This window comes from Vigna unguiculata, chromosome 4 (assembly GCF_004118075.2).
Source record: "Vigna unguiculata cultivar IT97K-499-35 chromosome 4, ASM411807v1, whole genome shotgun sequence".
NCBI classification, from domain to species: Eukaryota; Viridiplantae; Streptophyta; class Magnoliopsida; order Fabales; family Fabaceae; genus Vigna; species Vigna unguiculata.
In genome coordinates, this window is record NC_040282.1 from 1271753 (window position 1) to 1285946 (window position 14194).

The 14194-nt window shown below is 28.6% G+C and overlaps 1 protein-coding gene across 1 annotated transcript; it reads left to right on the forward strand.

The window, feature by feature from the left end:
- LOC114180273 (probable sulfate transporter 3.5) lies at positions 1-4773 on the forward strand. The gene is made up of 12 exons (XM_028066561.1): positions 1-780; positions 1200-1407; positions 1498-1669; positions 2146-2211; positions 2449-2562; positions 2671-2787; positions 2877-3003; positions 3119-3405; positions 3702-3889; positions 3989-4062; positions 4169-4245; positions 4488-4773. Exons 1-12 carry the CDS (start codon positions 420-422, stop codon positions 4656-4658), a joined length of 1962 nt encoding a protein of 653 aa, XP_027922362.1. The 5' UTR covers positions 1-419; the 3' UTR covers positions 4659-4773.
- Positions 4774-14194: the final 9421 nt, after the last annotated feature.

Genomic DNA, 14194 nt, shown 5'->3' on the forward strand with positions numbered 1-14194 from the left:
AGAGACAGCACAACAACGTTGCTGCACTGTTTTCTGCACAGCAGCATCGAAGTGTGATCCAAAACCATAGCAGAATTGTGTGAGTTTATCGAAACCAAAGAAATACCAAAAAAAACACACACCTATGATACTTTGTCAACCTCATCAAGACTTGATCCACTGTTGTTCTGTAAACCAATTACCATTTACCCTAAATAGTGTTCCACTGCAAAAGGCCTATATAAACTCTCAACGCCACCACGCGTCTCTCACACAAGCACCCTTAACTGGTTACTATTTCTCACACACCCTCTTCTTCTCTATCTCTATATATCTGTTCTCTTCTGTGAACAACAGACACACACAAACACTTACAAACAGAGACACATAAAAAAACATTATTTGTTTTGTTACCATTGCTGTTGTTGTTTGTTGGTAATATGGGTACTACTGGGAACAAGGACGATTACAATCACAACCATGATGATAATGATGCTGAGGAGTATCATCATGGGGTGAATTTCTCGATCCAGAGAGGATTCAAGGAGAAACTGAAGGCGAGTTTGAAGGAAGCTTTGTTTCCTGATGATCCCTTCAGGCAGTTCAAGAACGAGGAGAAACCGATGAGGAGGGTGCTGAAAGGGGTGCAATACTTCATCCCTATCTTTGAGTGGCTTCCAACGTATACTTGGCGTCTCTTTTGCTCTGACCTCATCGCAGGTTTAACCATTTCAAGCCTTGCAATCCCTCAAGGCATTAGCTATGGCAAACTTGCAGACCTTCCTCCTCTCATTGGCCTCTGTAAGAATCACAATCACTCACTGTCTTTCGTTCATTATTATCCGCTTTTAATCTCTTCATCTTGTGTCTCTCACACAATTCTGTGATCAACAACACTGAATGAATGATGATGATGTTTATAATTAGAATCAACAACACATGTGCATGGTGAATTTTATCAGAAAAAAGAAATTCTGATATCATCATCACTTTGAGTGTGGTTTGATGAAATCCATTATGTGGACCGTTAGTTATAGACTTATAGTTACGTAAACTTTAAAGTAACTTCCTTTGACAGTTTTAATTTAATCCCCTTGTGTGTGTCTGGTAATTCATTCGATTTGTTAAGGTTGTGTTTGGTTGGGATGAAGAAGCAATGTAGAATTTAAGGAAATACGTTGATTTGACGTGGTTGGAAATGATTGTTGTAATTTGATCAGATTCAAGTTTTGTGCCACCTCTGGTGTATGCTGTTTTTGGGAGTTCAAGGCACATGGCAGTGGGGACGATAGCAGCAGCATCATTGCTTATTGGTCAAACCATACAAACTGTGGTAGATCCAAACGAGGACCCAACCTTGTATCTTCATTTGATTTTCACAACCACCTTTGTCACTGGTGTTTTCCAAGCTGCTTTGGGAGTTTTCAGGTAACTCATTTTCCTTCTAACACTTTTCCAAGGTTGTTGTGTTTGAGACCAAGTATATCATGTTTCAAATTCCAAAACTTGTTGTTGCAGGCTTGGGATATTGGTGGACTTTTTCTCTCATTCCACCATCAATGGCTTCATGGCAGGAACAGCAGTGATTCTCATCCTCCAACAGCTAAAGGGCGTGTTTGGGATGATACATTTTTCGCAGAAAACCAACTTGATCGAAGTGGTAAAGGCCATCATCAACAACAGACACGAGGTTAGCATAGAATAATACAACAAGTTAAAATTATTCTTAGTGCTTTTTTGACCGACCAAAATAGTAAAAGGTTGCGATACGAAATCAAATTATTACATATGAAGACAGTTTCCTCTAGAATGACAATGATATCTCATCTCAATTTTACCTTCTTTTCAACACATGCATCAGATTCCACAGTATGCTTGTGTTTGCAAATTACAATTTTAAAACCTTGCTGATTTTATTAACATGAAAAAATATGATCGAAGTATAATACATAAGAAGCAATAGATTAATCAATAAGGTACTGATCTTTTAAAAAGGAAATATCAATTTACAATCTTTTCCCCCTTTCAGTCTCTTTTTTATATCTGTTCATTGTTTGTTTCGTTAGTTTCATCAAAAATAGCTTTTAAGGAAAGAAAATTATTATTTTTATCTATATTTTGGAGATAAATAACGTGGGTGGGTTGTCTTTTCCTCATATTTAACAGATTAGGTGGGAACCTACAGTTCTTGGCGTGGTCTTGTTTGCTTTCTTGCAATTTACCAAACACTTGGTGAGTACTTTTTCTATAGACACAAATTTGTGTGAAAAAAAAATTAAAAAAAAAAAAGTGGCATGATAAGACATTTAGTGCACCACTCAAACTTGTTGGGCCTTAAAAATATATTATGAATACTATATATTAGTGAATAGACTCAGAAGATGAAGCAATATTAATATTTTAGAAAGGCGATATATGTTAATCAAGTGATTATTCTAATGGATTTAACATTTTGGTGCAATCTTTTAGAGGAACAAGAAGCCAAAACTCTTTTGGGTACAAGCTATAGGTCCAATGGTGACTATAGTAGTTTCTGGCGTTTTCACCTACCTTGTCAAGGGCCAAAAACATGGAATTCAAATTGTAAGTAAGATATATAATAATAATTGTTTTAAGTTTCTAAAATCATCTTAAAAATATTCCAAGATTTTGTTTGCTTGTTCTTATCTGAAATTGATTATGTACATATAGGTGGGGCATCTAGATAAAGGATTAAATCCATTGTCCATCCACTATTTGAACTTTAATAGCAAATACTTATCAGCAGTTTTGCAAGCTGGTATTATCACAGGAGTGTTATCATTAGCAGTAAGAAACTAAAATCTCTTCCAATCATCATGCACACTTCAACAATTCTTTTTATCAGTTTTATTTACTTATCCATTTGCTTTTCTTAGGAAGGAATAGCAATAGGAAGAAGCTTTGCTGTTCTGGATAACTCACCTCATGATGGGAACAAAGAAATGATCGCTTTTGGTCTCATGAACTTGTTCGGATCTTTTACTTCATGCTACTTGACCAGTGGTGAGTTTTCATTCACACATGTTCACAAACTAACCATACCAGTAATACTTTTTAGTACATGTTATTATGTTATGTTATGTTACATGTTGTTGATTCTAAAATCTATATTCTGCAGGACCATTTTCGAAGACTGCAGTGAATTACAATGCAGGGTGTAAGACTGCAATGGCAAATGTGGTACAAGCAGTAGTAATGGCACTGGCACTGATATTTATTGCGCCATTATTTGGCTACACCCCTCTTGTTGCTCTCTCGGTCATTATTATATCTGCCATGCTTGGACTCATTCATTACGAAGAAGTCTTTCATCTCTTCAAAGTTGACAAATTTGATTTTGTCATTTGCATGGCTGCTTTCCTCGGAGTTGTCTTCATAAGCATGGATGTTGGTCTCATGATTTCTGTCAGTATTTCCATTCTTCATTTTAGAAGCTTCATTTCATCATATCAATTTTCAATGTCATGCCACGATCAGGGCTACCACATTATCTAGTGTTCAAATTTTCTACCGACCATTTTGGTGTTGTTCTGTAATGTTTCTTCAAAATGCATTGATACCGGTGTATTTTAAAACATCAAAATTAGTGTATTTTGAAAACACAACAGAAGAACAACACGAAAAAATTCAAATTTCATTATCTATGTCATGCATGGTTCAAACTGAGTTTGACTTTGTTGATTATTCTATTTGCAATGAAGGTTGCATTGGGGCTTCTGAGAGCACTTCTATATGTGGCTAGACCAGCGGCATGCAAGCTTGGAAAGTTAGCTGAAGTAGGTTTATTCAGAGACACAGATCAATATAAAGTTTCAACATTCCCTGGTGTTCTTGTTATTCAACTTGGTTCTCCCGTTTACTTTGCAAATTCTAATTACGTCAAAGAAAGGTAAGTTATTGATTCACATATTAGTATAATCAACAGTTAATATGCTTGATTATGCAAGGAAATTATCAAAACTATTCTGATTAATTTGATTTGCATTAGGATTATGAGGTATATCCGAAGTGAGCAATCCTCTACTGGAGAGAATGTTGAACACATCGTACTTGATTTGTCAGGTGAGGATAGAAAAATTGTTTGCATTTAGTGTTTAGAATCCTCTTGGATCATTGAGTTTGTGGAAAAAAAAATGCTTATCTTTGTTATTGATTGCCTAATTTACAGGAGTAACAGCCATTGACACAACTGCTATCAAAGCATTGGATGAGCTTGTTAAAGTGTTGACAAAGAATGCAATTAAGGTAATTAATCGTGGAAAATTCAAGTATGACTCTAAGTTTCACGTCGAGTAAAATAAGAAAGATAGAGACACATTGTTTTAAAGTTTTGAATTAAAGATATTGTCAATTCCTGATATGTAGATTAATTTGATGTTTCATCGGTGTTGTATCTTTCAAGGATTCTCTCATCTGACAGTTCAACTTTTAACTAAATGAATGTGTTTTAGTGATTATTTATGTTGTTTTTTCTTCTTATTGTGTAGACATTGTTCGTAAATCCGAGGATTGAGGTGTTGGAGAAGCTTCTGGCATCAAAGTTTGTTGACAAAATTGGGAAGGAAGCATTCTATCTAACATTGGATGAGGCAGTGATGGCAAGTCAATATTCACTTCGTTCATCAAAGGAAAATAATGGCGACGGTGTCATGGTTTAAGAAATCATTCATGTACTAGTTTATTTACTAGCTTTTCGATGCTCCAAATCAATGTTAGCTAGTATTGATTAGTATAATAAGCATAATAATAATAAAATTTATTATTATACAACTATTTGTGGATTTCATAAAGTTTTAGCTAGTAATCATTTTTCCTATGCAGCGTGCGATATAAAGCAACCCATAGCGTAACTAAAAGGCTGAAGATTAATTTAAACTAACCGATAACTATATCATTAATGACAAAATAAATCAACGTTCCGATTATATTAAAATTACAAGGTGGTGAGGTTAAAACTTGAAAAATATTAATATTGTTTGTAAATGTGCTCGTCAACTAGAATAAATAGATTCCACTTTTGATCATTGTGATTTTATTTTATAATTTTTTTTTATTTCTTAAACTTTTAATTTTTTTTTTTGGAGATTTCATATTGAGTAGAGATAAAATAAAATTACAAGATATAAAGTAAAATTCACTTTCTATCTTAGAAGTCAATTTTATAAGATTGAATTAGACTTAAAATTTATTTCTCATCATATATCCTAGTAAAATTTTATTATTTGTTGATGTATGATGTCATCCATATTATACCACTATCAAGCCACCCTTTATTATATAATTACACACAAAATATGTATATGTCTTGATGTGAGAAAATATGTTAAAGATCACATATTCATTAGATAATATATATATATATATATATATATATATATATATATATATATATATATGTATATATAATATAAATAAATAAATACAAACCCTAATTTATTTAACGGTTATATAAAGATGAGTTAGAATTTAAATCTATTTTTTAAAGTTTATTTACATTTCTTTCACTAAAATCACTTTTTTTTTGTATTCCATGTAGATGTAGGTATGTATTTAATATTCAAATATTCAAATTTAAAACTATATATTAGTTAAATGAGAATAATTTAACATGAATTAATTCGTGTACTTGAAATGTCACCTGAATCAGTTATTGATAGTTGTGTTGGCTCTTCATCATGTGAAAAAGACGTGATGTTGGGTATAAAATTGATAACTGAAAAGAATATATATATATATATATATATATATATATATATATATATATATATATTTATTGTCAAAAAAGAAAAAGCAAAGCTTATAATCCAAATAAATTGAGGAAGTGAATGAAACACTCACCAAACTATTAAAAAGGAATGTGTTTTTCAAAATAGAAAATAAAATAAAATAAATAGCAATAATTTACTAACTTCTTTTATGTTCAAATAATGAAACTAAATCAACCGAACACATGAAATTGTTTGTCGTGGCTTGACCTGAATTTTCCATTTTCTTCATAGTTTGATTCTTCTTGTTGCTGAAGCTTATATCAACTTAATGAAATTAGCATATCTTTAACAGATTTTTCGTTATTAAGTTGATGTCAATAAACTAATGTTGGGTTAAGTTCAAAATTTCTTTTTCTCATGTTAGCCAATAACACTTCTGAACTTCTTTGCATAAATATGTATATATCACCAAAAGTTTGGCAAGTTTTTTCAGAGATCTCTACAACCTACATCATTACAGTTTGGCAACCAATTTTTTTTTTCTTTTAATCGATTAATTTTTCTTATTCCATTTTAATTTTAATATAAGCATTTTTACAAAGAAGGTAGATGTAAAAAAAAATTCTGAATATATATGTTGTGGAAGATTAATTAGGTTTATTATTTATTTTTTGCGGTGGTTTTTAGAGAATTTTGTTTGAAGATGTTGATTTTATAAATATTTCAAAATAAGTTTATATTAATCATTATCTCATTTTTAAATATTCATACGAGTAAGTAACGAAGTAGTAAATAAAATCATTTACAAAGCTTGTAACAACTAAGTTCGGGTAAAAATAAATATGTTTTTTTTTTACATACACATATTTTAACAAAGTTTTTTTGATAAATTTTTAATAACGTTGATGTAGTAATATCTTATTGGATGAAAAAAAAGTTTGGTATAACTTATAAAAAAAAAAAAAGAAGATGTAATATGACTTAAAAAGAAAACTTTGTCCGAAAATAACTTGCCAAAATATCAAAATCTTTGTTATTATTTTATATTTATTATTATTTATTCCATTCTTGCATTGTTATGTCTTGTTTATAAAGAGTTTAAGGAGATGAATGTTGTAACGTTATGTCTACATTTTTCAGAGTTCTGTTGCAGCGTATATATTATAACACAGGTCGTGAACATTACAAGAACGATTATTTGTTAGAAATTTTGTTTGAAGTTAGTGAGAGGATAAAAAAAATTGTATCATAATTCGGGTTAATATTTTTTAAAATTTTAGAGAACAAACCATATTTAAAAGTTAAGTTTTTCTTAAACGTGCAATGCCAATAATTTTAAAAATAATATATTAATTAGTTTCTCTATTAAATCCTCGTAAGAAAATGAAACATTGATCATGAAATTTAAAACTATAAATAAGAAGAATATATGCAAACTTGAAAATACTTTTAACAAATAAAGATATTGATTATTTTCTAATATCCTTTTGCTATAGTATTAACTAACAGATTTTTTTTATTATTATTATTAAATGATTCAAACTATTTGCCTCTTCTGTCATATCTTTTTATTAAATATTTACTGATCATTTTTCCATATATTAAAGCATCATTGCTTTTTTATTCAAACTTATGTGACATTAACTAAATTTCTTTCTTTTTCAATTTTATTAGAGTCATCCTGGATCATTAGATTTTTTGGGCCTGGAGTAATGACGATATACTGGGTCACGTGCATTTTTGGGCCTGGGACCATAATGGAATAGTGGCAAAGTTTAAACCTGGGCCACGTATAAATTATAGGCTTAATTTTTTAGTCAACGTAAACTTTTATTTTTATTTTGGTCCTCTTGACATTTGTCTTTTGATTTTTTTTTTCTATTGTTTAATACATTATTTCAATATATATTTCTATTAAGATGACGCGACTAATAAAGAACGATAAACAGTTTGACATTTTTAAATAAAATTTAAAATGCTGCAAAAGAAAAATGTTAAAATGAATATGTTCTTTGGAAAAGTTAACTATTTCCTATAAGAACCAAAAATTTATTAAAGTCTGCATTCTAATTAGATATCAACCGTCAAACTCTATCTAGGAATGACCTGAAGTCTCAACAAAATTCGATATTGGTCCAAAATCTTCAGAGGCCCAAAATAAGAAGAGTTTACCTCCAAACTACTAAAAGGCTTTGAAACGAAAAAAAAAAAATGAATGATCACTAACATTAATTAAACACGAGTCCAACCCAGATTATTACCATTTTCAATTCTAAATTTTAAAATAATAAATTTATGATTTTTTTTATATGATACTTAACGAGATGTGACTCCATGAAACTTAAATTTATATTTAAAATTTCAACCTAAATTTACGTGAATTAAAACAATTTGTAACTATCGAAGAGCGATAAAGATATCATGTATCTTAGTTTAATTTATTAATAAAGATATTATATATTTTATTCTCATTTATCATTATCAGATATTTTATTTTATGATGATACATATTGTATTTTTTATATTGGACAAATTTCTAATAAATCAATATGTAAATTCTTATTCTCATACTTTCAATAAAGTATTTTTCTTCTAAATTTATTTTATGGTTAAATATGTTTTGGTACCTTAACTTTCAGTGAATTTTGGAATTAGTCCATCTCAAAATTTTGGACCAATTTAGTTCTTCATCTCTCGAAATACGTGGATTTAGTCATTTTAATCAAATTTTGGTAGATTTATATAATATTTTGTATGCATTTCATTATTGTATTTGAGTTGTTTATAATGTTTGACACATTTATGTTAAGTATGAAATGCGCTTGAAATGTCAAATAAATTTAACAAAATTTGATTAAAAAGACTAAATTCACGTATTTTACAAAGATGAATGACTAAATTGATCTAAAATTTTAAAATATACTAATTTTAAAATTCATTGAATGTTAAGAAATCAAAATTATATTTAACCCTTTATTTTAGTTGTGTTTTATCAAATAACCCAAACAAGGTCAAGGATCGACCGAGGTCGTGATATATTCTGAGAACCAATTTTCCCACGGTCTTGGAAAAAGACCAAACACAAATTCTAATCTTTGATCTTTATTAGTTCCATGTTGGTATTCCAAAGACCCTTAAAAGTTCTTGATACGAATATTATTCTTATACAATCCCAGTTGAGAAAAGAAATATGAACAAGAAGAACAATAAAAAGAACAATTGAAAGGAATCTCTTAGGAACATCCTACACAGACATTTTCTTAGATTATTTGTAAATGCTCTACAACTCTTAGCAGGTTGTCAGTGGGCCAGAGGAAGGTAATCAAAGGAACCAGGTGCCTCTCATGGCATTTGTTTTTTTTTTTTTGTACTTGTAATGAATCTATGTCAAACATGTATAAGAGTATTATTAATTAAGTAGAATAATTGTAGTTTAGAATAAATTTTATTTATTATCTTCATATACCTCTCTTCTTGGTTTTGTTGGTTTCTTCCTCCTTTTGTGATCATCTAAATAAATAACTTTTTCATTCTTACTCCAAACCCCCCACTATCTCAAACAATGTCCCAATCATGCCCAATCATTTGGTTACCTTTTCATAAGCATTACTTAGCCAAATAAAAAACTGGTCGGAGACTTCATCATCACAAAATTATCAAAATCAAAATATTCTTTCCTAAACACATTTCTTCGATTTAGATATTCGAACCAGTTAAACCTACATCCAAAACATTCAAATGTGTATTTATGTCTATGCTGAATTTTTTGGCCAATATTTTCAGGAAAAAGTGTCTTTTACTTATATACTCATTTATTCATATACAAATTATTTTGACTTTAAGTATTGTTAGAAATTCAAGTATGAGTCTAAGTTCCGCATGGATTAGAAATAAGAAAGTACAGCACTATATAAGGATATAAACTCATTGTCTTAAGGTTTTGAATTGAAAATGGTGTCAATGTCTTATGTAGTTAAGTTCATATCTCATTGGTGTTTGTTCTCCCTTGTGAAACTCCCTCCTTAACAGAAAGCATTGGCTAGAAATGAACAAGTAGAGCACTATATAAGAATAAAGACTCATAAAATAAGTATGTTAGATACCAAAATGAAGAAAATTTAATCTTAACTTTTTAACATCTATATATTAGATACCAAAATATATATTAAAAAAAGATTTCTTTTAATAATTAAATTTTGATAACTTTCTCTTACAACTTAAAATGACATCTTTTAAATGGTTTTTTATTTTCTTTATTTTTTTATTTTTTTATATTTTAAAATCATTTAGAAAAAACTAACTCAAATTGTAAGAGAAAGTTATCAAAATTTAATTGTTAAAATACGATTTTTCATATATATTAGGTGACACTTTGTATGAGGCATGCGAAGCAAGCTGGCATTTGAAAAGGTTACGTATTTGTTATGATGCATTTGTGGGGTATGCATGAATACGCGTCTGCAAAGAATCTAACTTGTCACGGTTAGTTTGAACAATACAAAGTTGTTTGTTTTTGTTGTAACGTGCCGACAAGTTCATAGGTTAAGAAAAGAATAGTAGTTCTGAGTTCTTAGCCGTTTGGTCTATCTCAAATATTCATATATCAGATTGATCATAAAAAATAGAGTTGGTGCTTCTCATGTTCTTCTTCTCTAACCATCATTTTCTCCTACTTTCTTATTCTCTCCTACATTAATTCATTTAACTTCTTCAAACATCATAACTAATGGTTTTATAATAATCATCGAATGTGTGGTCCAAATGTTGTGTTGTGTGTGACAATGCAATGATGATGCATGGTAAGCGAGTTCAAGTTTTCAGCACCCAGAAAAAGGAAGATTTTATGTATGTTTTAAAATGGAGGTTGAAGGAAGAGTGTTAATGGATGCTGAAAGGGTAGAGTGGAATGTCAAATCAGCATGTAACTTTGATGGACAAGTAGATATAAATTTAGTTAATGCTGAGAAAAAGAGTGAGTCCAATGCCACAAAAACAAGGTTAGAAGAGCTTTTGCGTTTAGGGTATATCTTATCTTCATGGGGTACCATGTTCCTTATGATAAGATCACAACCTTTCACATGCCACCCACACGGACACTTCCAATTTTGGACCACCACCAATTTTCCTATTCATTCTTATTCCTTCAAAATTAGTAATTAAAAAAAAATGCTTAAATACATTTTTCGTCATCATTTTTGTAGTGTTTGTTGCGGATAGTCTTCATTTTTATCGAATGTTTAAAATGTTCTTCATTTTCGCAATTCGTATTTCATTTGGTCCTTCTCTGTGACGCTGTTAAAGTCAGTAACGAAGCACTGTATATGTGACATTGTTTGTATTACGTTGTATTGAAGTGTGTTACGTGTATTGTACAGATGGTTCCGTTACTGATTTAAACGACGTCACAGAAAATGACCAAATAAAATACGAATTGCAAAAATGAAGATCATTTTAAATACGAAAATGATGACGAAAAATGTATTTAAGCAAAAAAAAAAAAAACAATCTTTTGTGAATCTCATTACTTATACTAGACCTTGGTTTAACTTATGTTAGAAGTGGGTTTTAAACTCAACTCCATGAATGGTTCGTTAGTGACTTGATAGTGGGTAGTCCTGACTTTGATATATGTTAGAAGTAGACTTTAAATCTAACTCAATCCCACAAAATCGATTTATAAGGTGAGATTGCACTGACTTATATATTGTTAATTGACCTTATATTTAGTCGATGTGAGACTTTCAACAACTTCAACTACCAATTATTTTTGTTTGTATATATCTAAAAATGAAAGAAAGTATAAAATAGAATATAAATTTTTTTACGAGAGTTGATTGATTAAACATGGTCACCAAATTCATTTTCAAGGCTTTACGAACAATACAAATATATGTAACCTAACATGCAAGGCACTCGTAAACAAAAAGTGAGGGTAAATAAATAAAGGATTTTTCTTTTCGGAAATGATTAAAGGGTTGGTTTATTTAGATGGTTGGATTAGATAAGTGCTTATAGTTTATAACAAATAATTAGTTTAATTTTTATATATATAATTTTTGGTGCGTCAAATAATAGGCGTGTCAACACATTCTTAATTCAACGAATGGCAATAATTAATAATCTTTCAAACACTACCAACTACCCAACATTGAAAATTCCTTTCAGGAATTTAGGGTTTTAATAATTGTGTGTTCTCCTTTTAATTTTTTAAAGCAAAGTGATTTAAACAATTGAGAAGAAAACAAATCATATTCTAACATTCTCATTGACGTGTTAACGATTTATTTTTGCTTGATTTCCCACGTTCTATTGTAAGAAATTTTAAGTTAAAAAAAAAGTATACATAATTCCTAAAAATATTATATTTATATAAATGATTTTAAAAAGTATATCTCTTTATTCCGTATATTGTTTGATAAATACGGTGCAAAATTTCTATTTGTCACACTAATAAGTTTATTTTTCCAAATTTTTAAAAGCATTGGAATTTAATCAACAATTAATTATTTATGAAAAAAATTAAACTAAAGACTAAATATATATTTTTTATTTTAAAAATCAAATTTATCATATATGAAAGTACATTGTGTGGTTTATTAAGAAGATGCCGTTAGTTAACTAATCTAATCAGAAATGTTTAACTTCTCTCTTTGTCTCTAACAAATGCACTATTTGAGTTGTTCATTAAGGAATAATTCAAACCTTTTCTTTTACGAATAAAGCAAACAATGAAGTTGAAAATAGTTAATTTAACATTATTTGACTTAAATATATAATTTTGGTCCCTAATTTTATACCATTATTCTTTTAGTCTTTCAGAAAATTGCAAAAACAAGTTGCAATTTACTTTTTAATGTTTTTAAAGAAAAAGCAACAAAAACTGATCCTTAAGAAAGAGGCATCTTAATGTCACGTCAGAACGTAACTAATAAAAAAATATTATTTGTTTAATATCTCACTCCCAAACTAATTTCATTTTTTTAGAAATAAATAAATAAAATTTATGATGTTGGCCGTTAATTAATCAACAAAAGAAAATAGTTTTTCCTTATCAATATTGAGATTTGATGAAATAATTATAAAAAAAAATAACACGTCCAATTATTTATGTCTAATTTTGCAATGAATTTTTCAATCACTTGTTAACACAAAAACCAATATTTATATTATGCTTTTTTTGGAATATGGCTATTTTCTTTCAAGTGCCATATATATTTATTTTCATACCTACTCAGTAATTTTATCTTCGTTTCTCGTCTTTAATTAAATTAATTTATTTTAATTCCTTTATGAAATACATCTATTTTTACTTTCTTTAGAATGCATCCATTTGGAAGCTTTTCATTTAACATATAGGTGAGTGATTCTTATGTCTTTTTTTGCTTTATTTTGTTAAAAATGTCTTATTAGTTGAAAACGTATAATCACGAATCTATAAAGTAACCTATTTGTAATATATTAAGAGCATTTTTAGTGACAAATGCCTATAAACTACTTAGGGTAAGAAATTATTTCTTGAATCTATTTAGAGTTACCTAAAAAAAATTAAGTTGTTTCTACAAATAATTATTCTGTAAGAATAGAAAAAAAAAATTCTATCAAAGTTTGTACCAACGGTAATAAATATCATAGTTCACTTTCAAATACCAATTAAAAATATGTAAAGTTATGAGTCATTTAAAGTTTTTCAATTAAAATAAGTTTGAGTCTAGGTTGTGTGGAGATACTGTGATCGAATAAATACTAAAAATTACATTTTTTTTTTAACATATGAAACTATTAACATTATTAGTTCGTTGTATTAAAAATACTTATATATTGTATTTTTGTTTTCGTTAAGAAACCATCTTGGTCAAGTTTAATAAAATCATGATCAATAATAAAGTTTTTATTTCGAGTATTTAAGTGCGTACTTAAATCTTGAATTTTAAATATGTAACAAGTTAAAATAGTTAAACACTATTTTTTTTTTCAAAAAATTCATATGGGACAATGTTAGAAAATAAGTTTTATTTTCTGTTTAGGCTTTGCTAATTGATAATCTAAGTGCGTACTTATAATAAAAGTCATAAAATTTGTATGGGTAACATTTGGAACAACAAAAATATAACTAAATGATATACTATGTGGCTGAATGATTTTGTTTTTATTTTATTTTATAGTAGTTTTAAATTCAATTTAAAACATAAATGTTTGTATGCACATTTAAATATTATACTTATTTTCTTTCAGTTTATATTTTTTTTTTATGTTCAACCAGGTATACAATATTAAGTCTATTTTTATTTTTTATTTTTTATATTTTCTTAACATCACGATGATGTCATGTGATAATATATTGAGATGGTATTAATTTTGCGATAATACTTTTATTGACATTTGGTAATTGATGATGTCATTATAACGTAACATTTTGGTGACATAAATCATAATAACAAGGTATTAACATAATTAATGTGTTTTTAAGATTGTTGGAACATATGTCT

Bases quoted from the DNA above. Each gene is read 5' to 3' on its own strand.
- LOC114180273 (XM_028066561.1), top strand. From the start codon at position 420: ATGGGTACTACTGGGAACAAGGACGATTACAATCACAACCATGATGAT. The intron at 2,212-2,448 runs GTGAGTACTTTT...GCAATCTTTTAG, and splicing joins TGCAATTTACCAAACACTTG to AGGAACAAGAAGCCAAAACT. The intron at 4,246-4,487 runs GTAATTAATCGT...CTTATTGTGTAG, and splicing joins TGACAAAGAATGCAATTAAG to ACATTGTTCGTAAATCCGAG.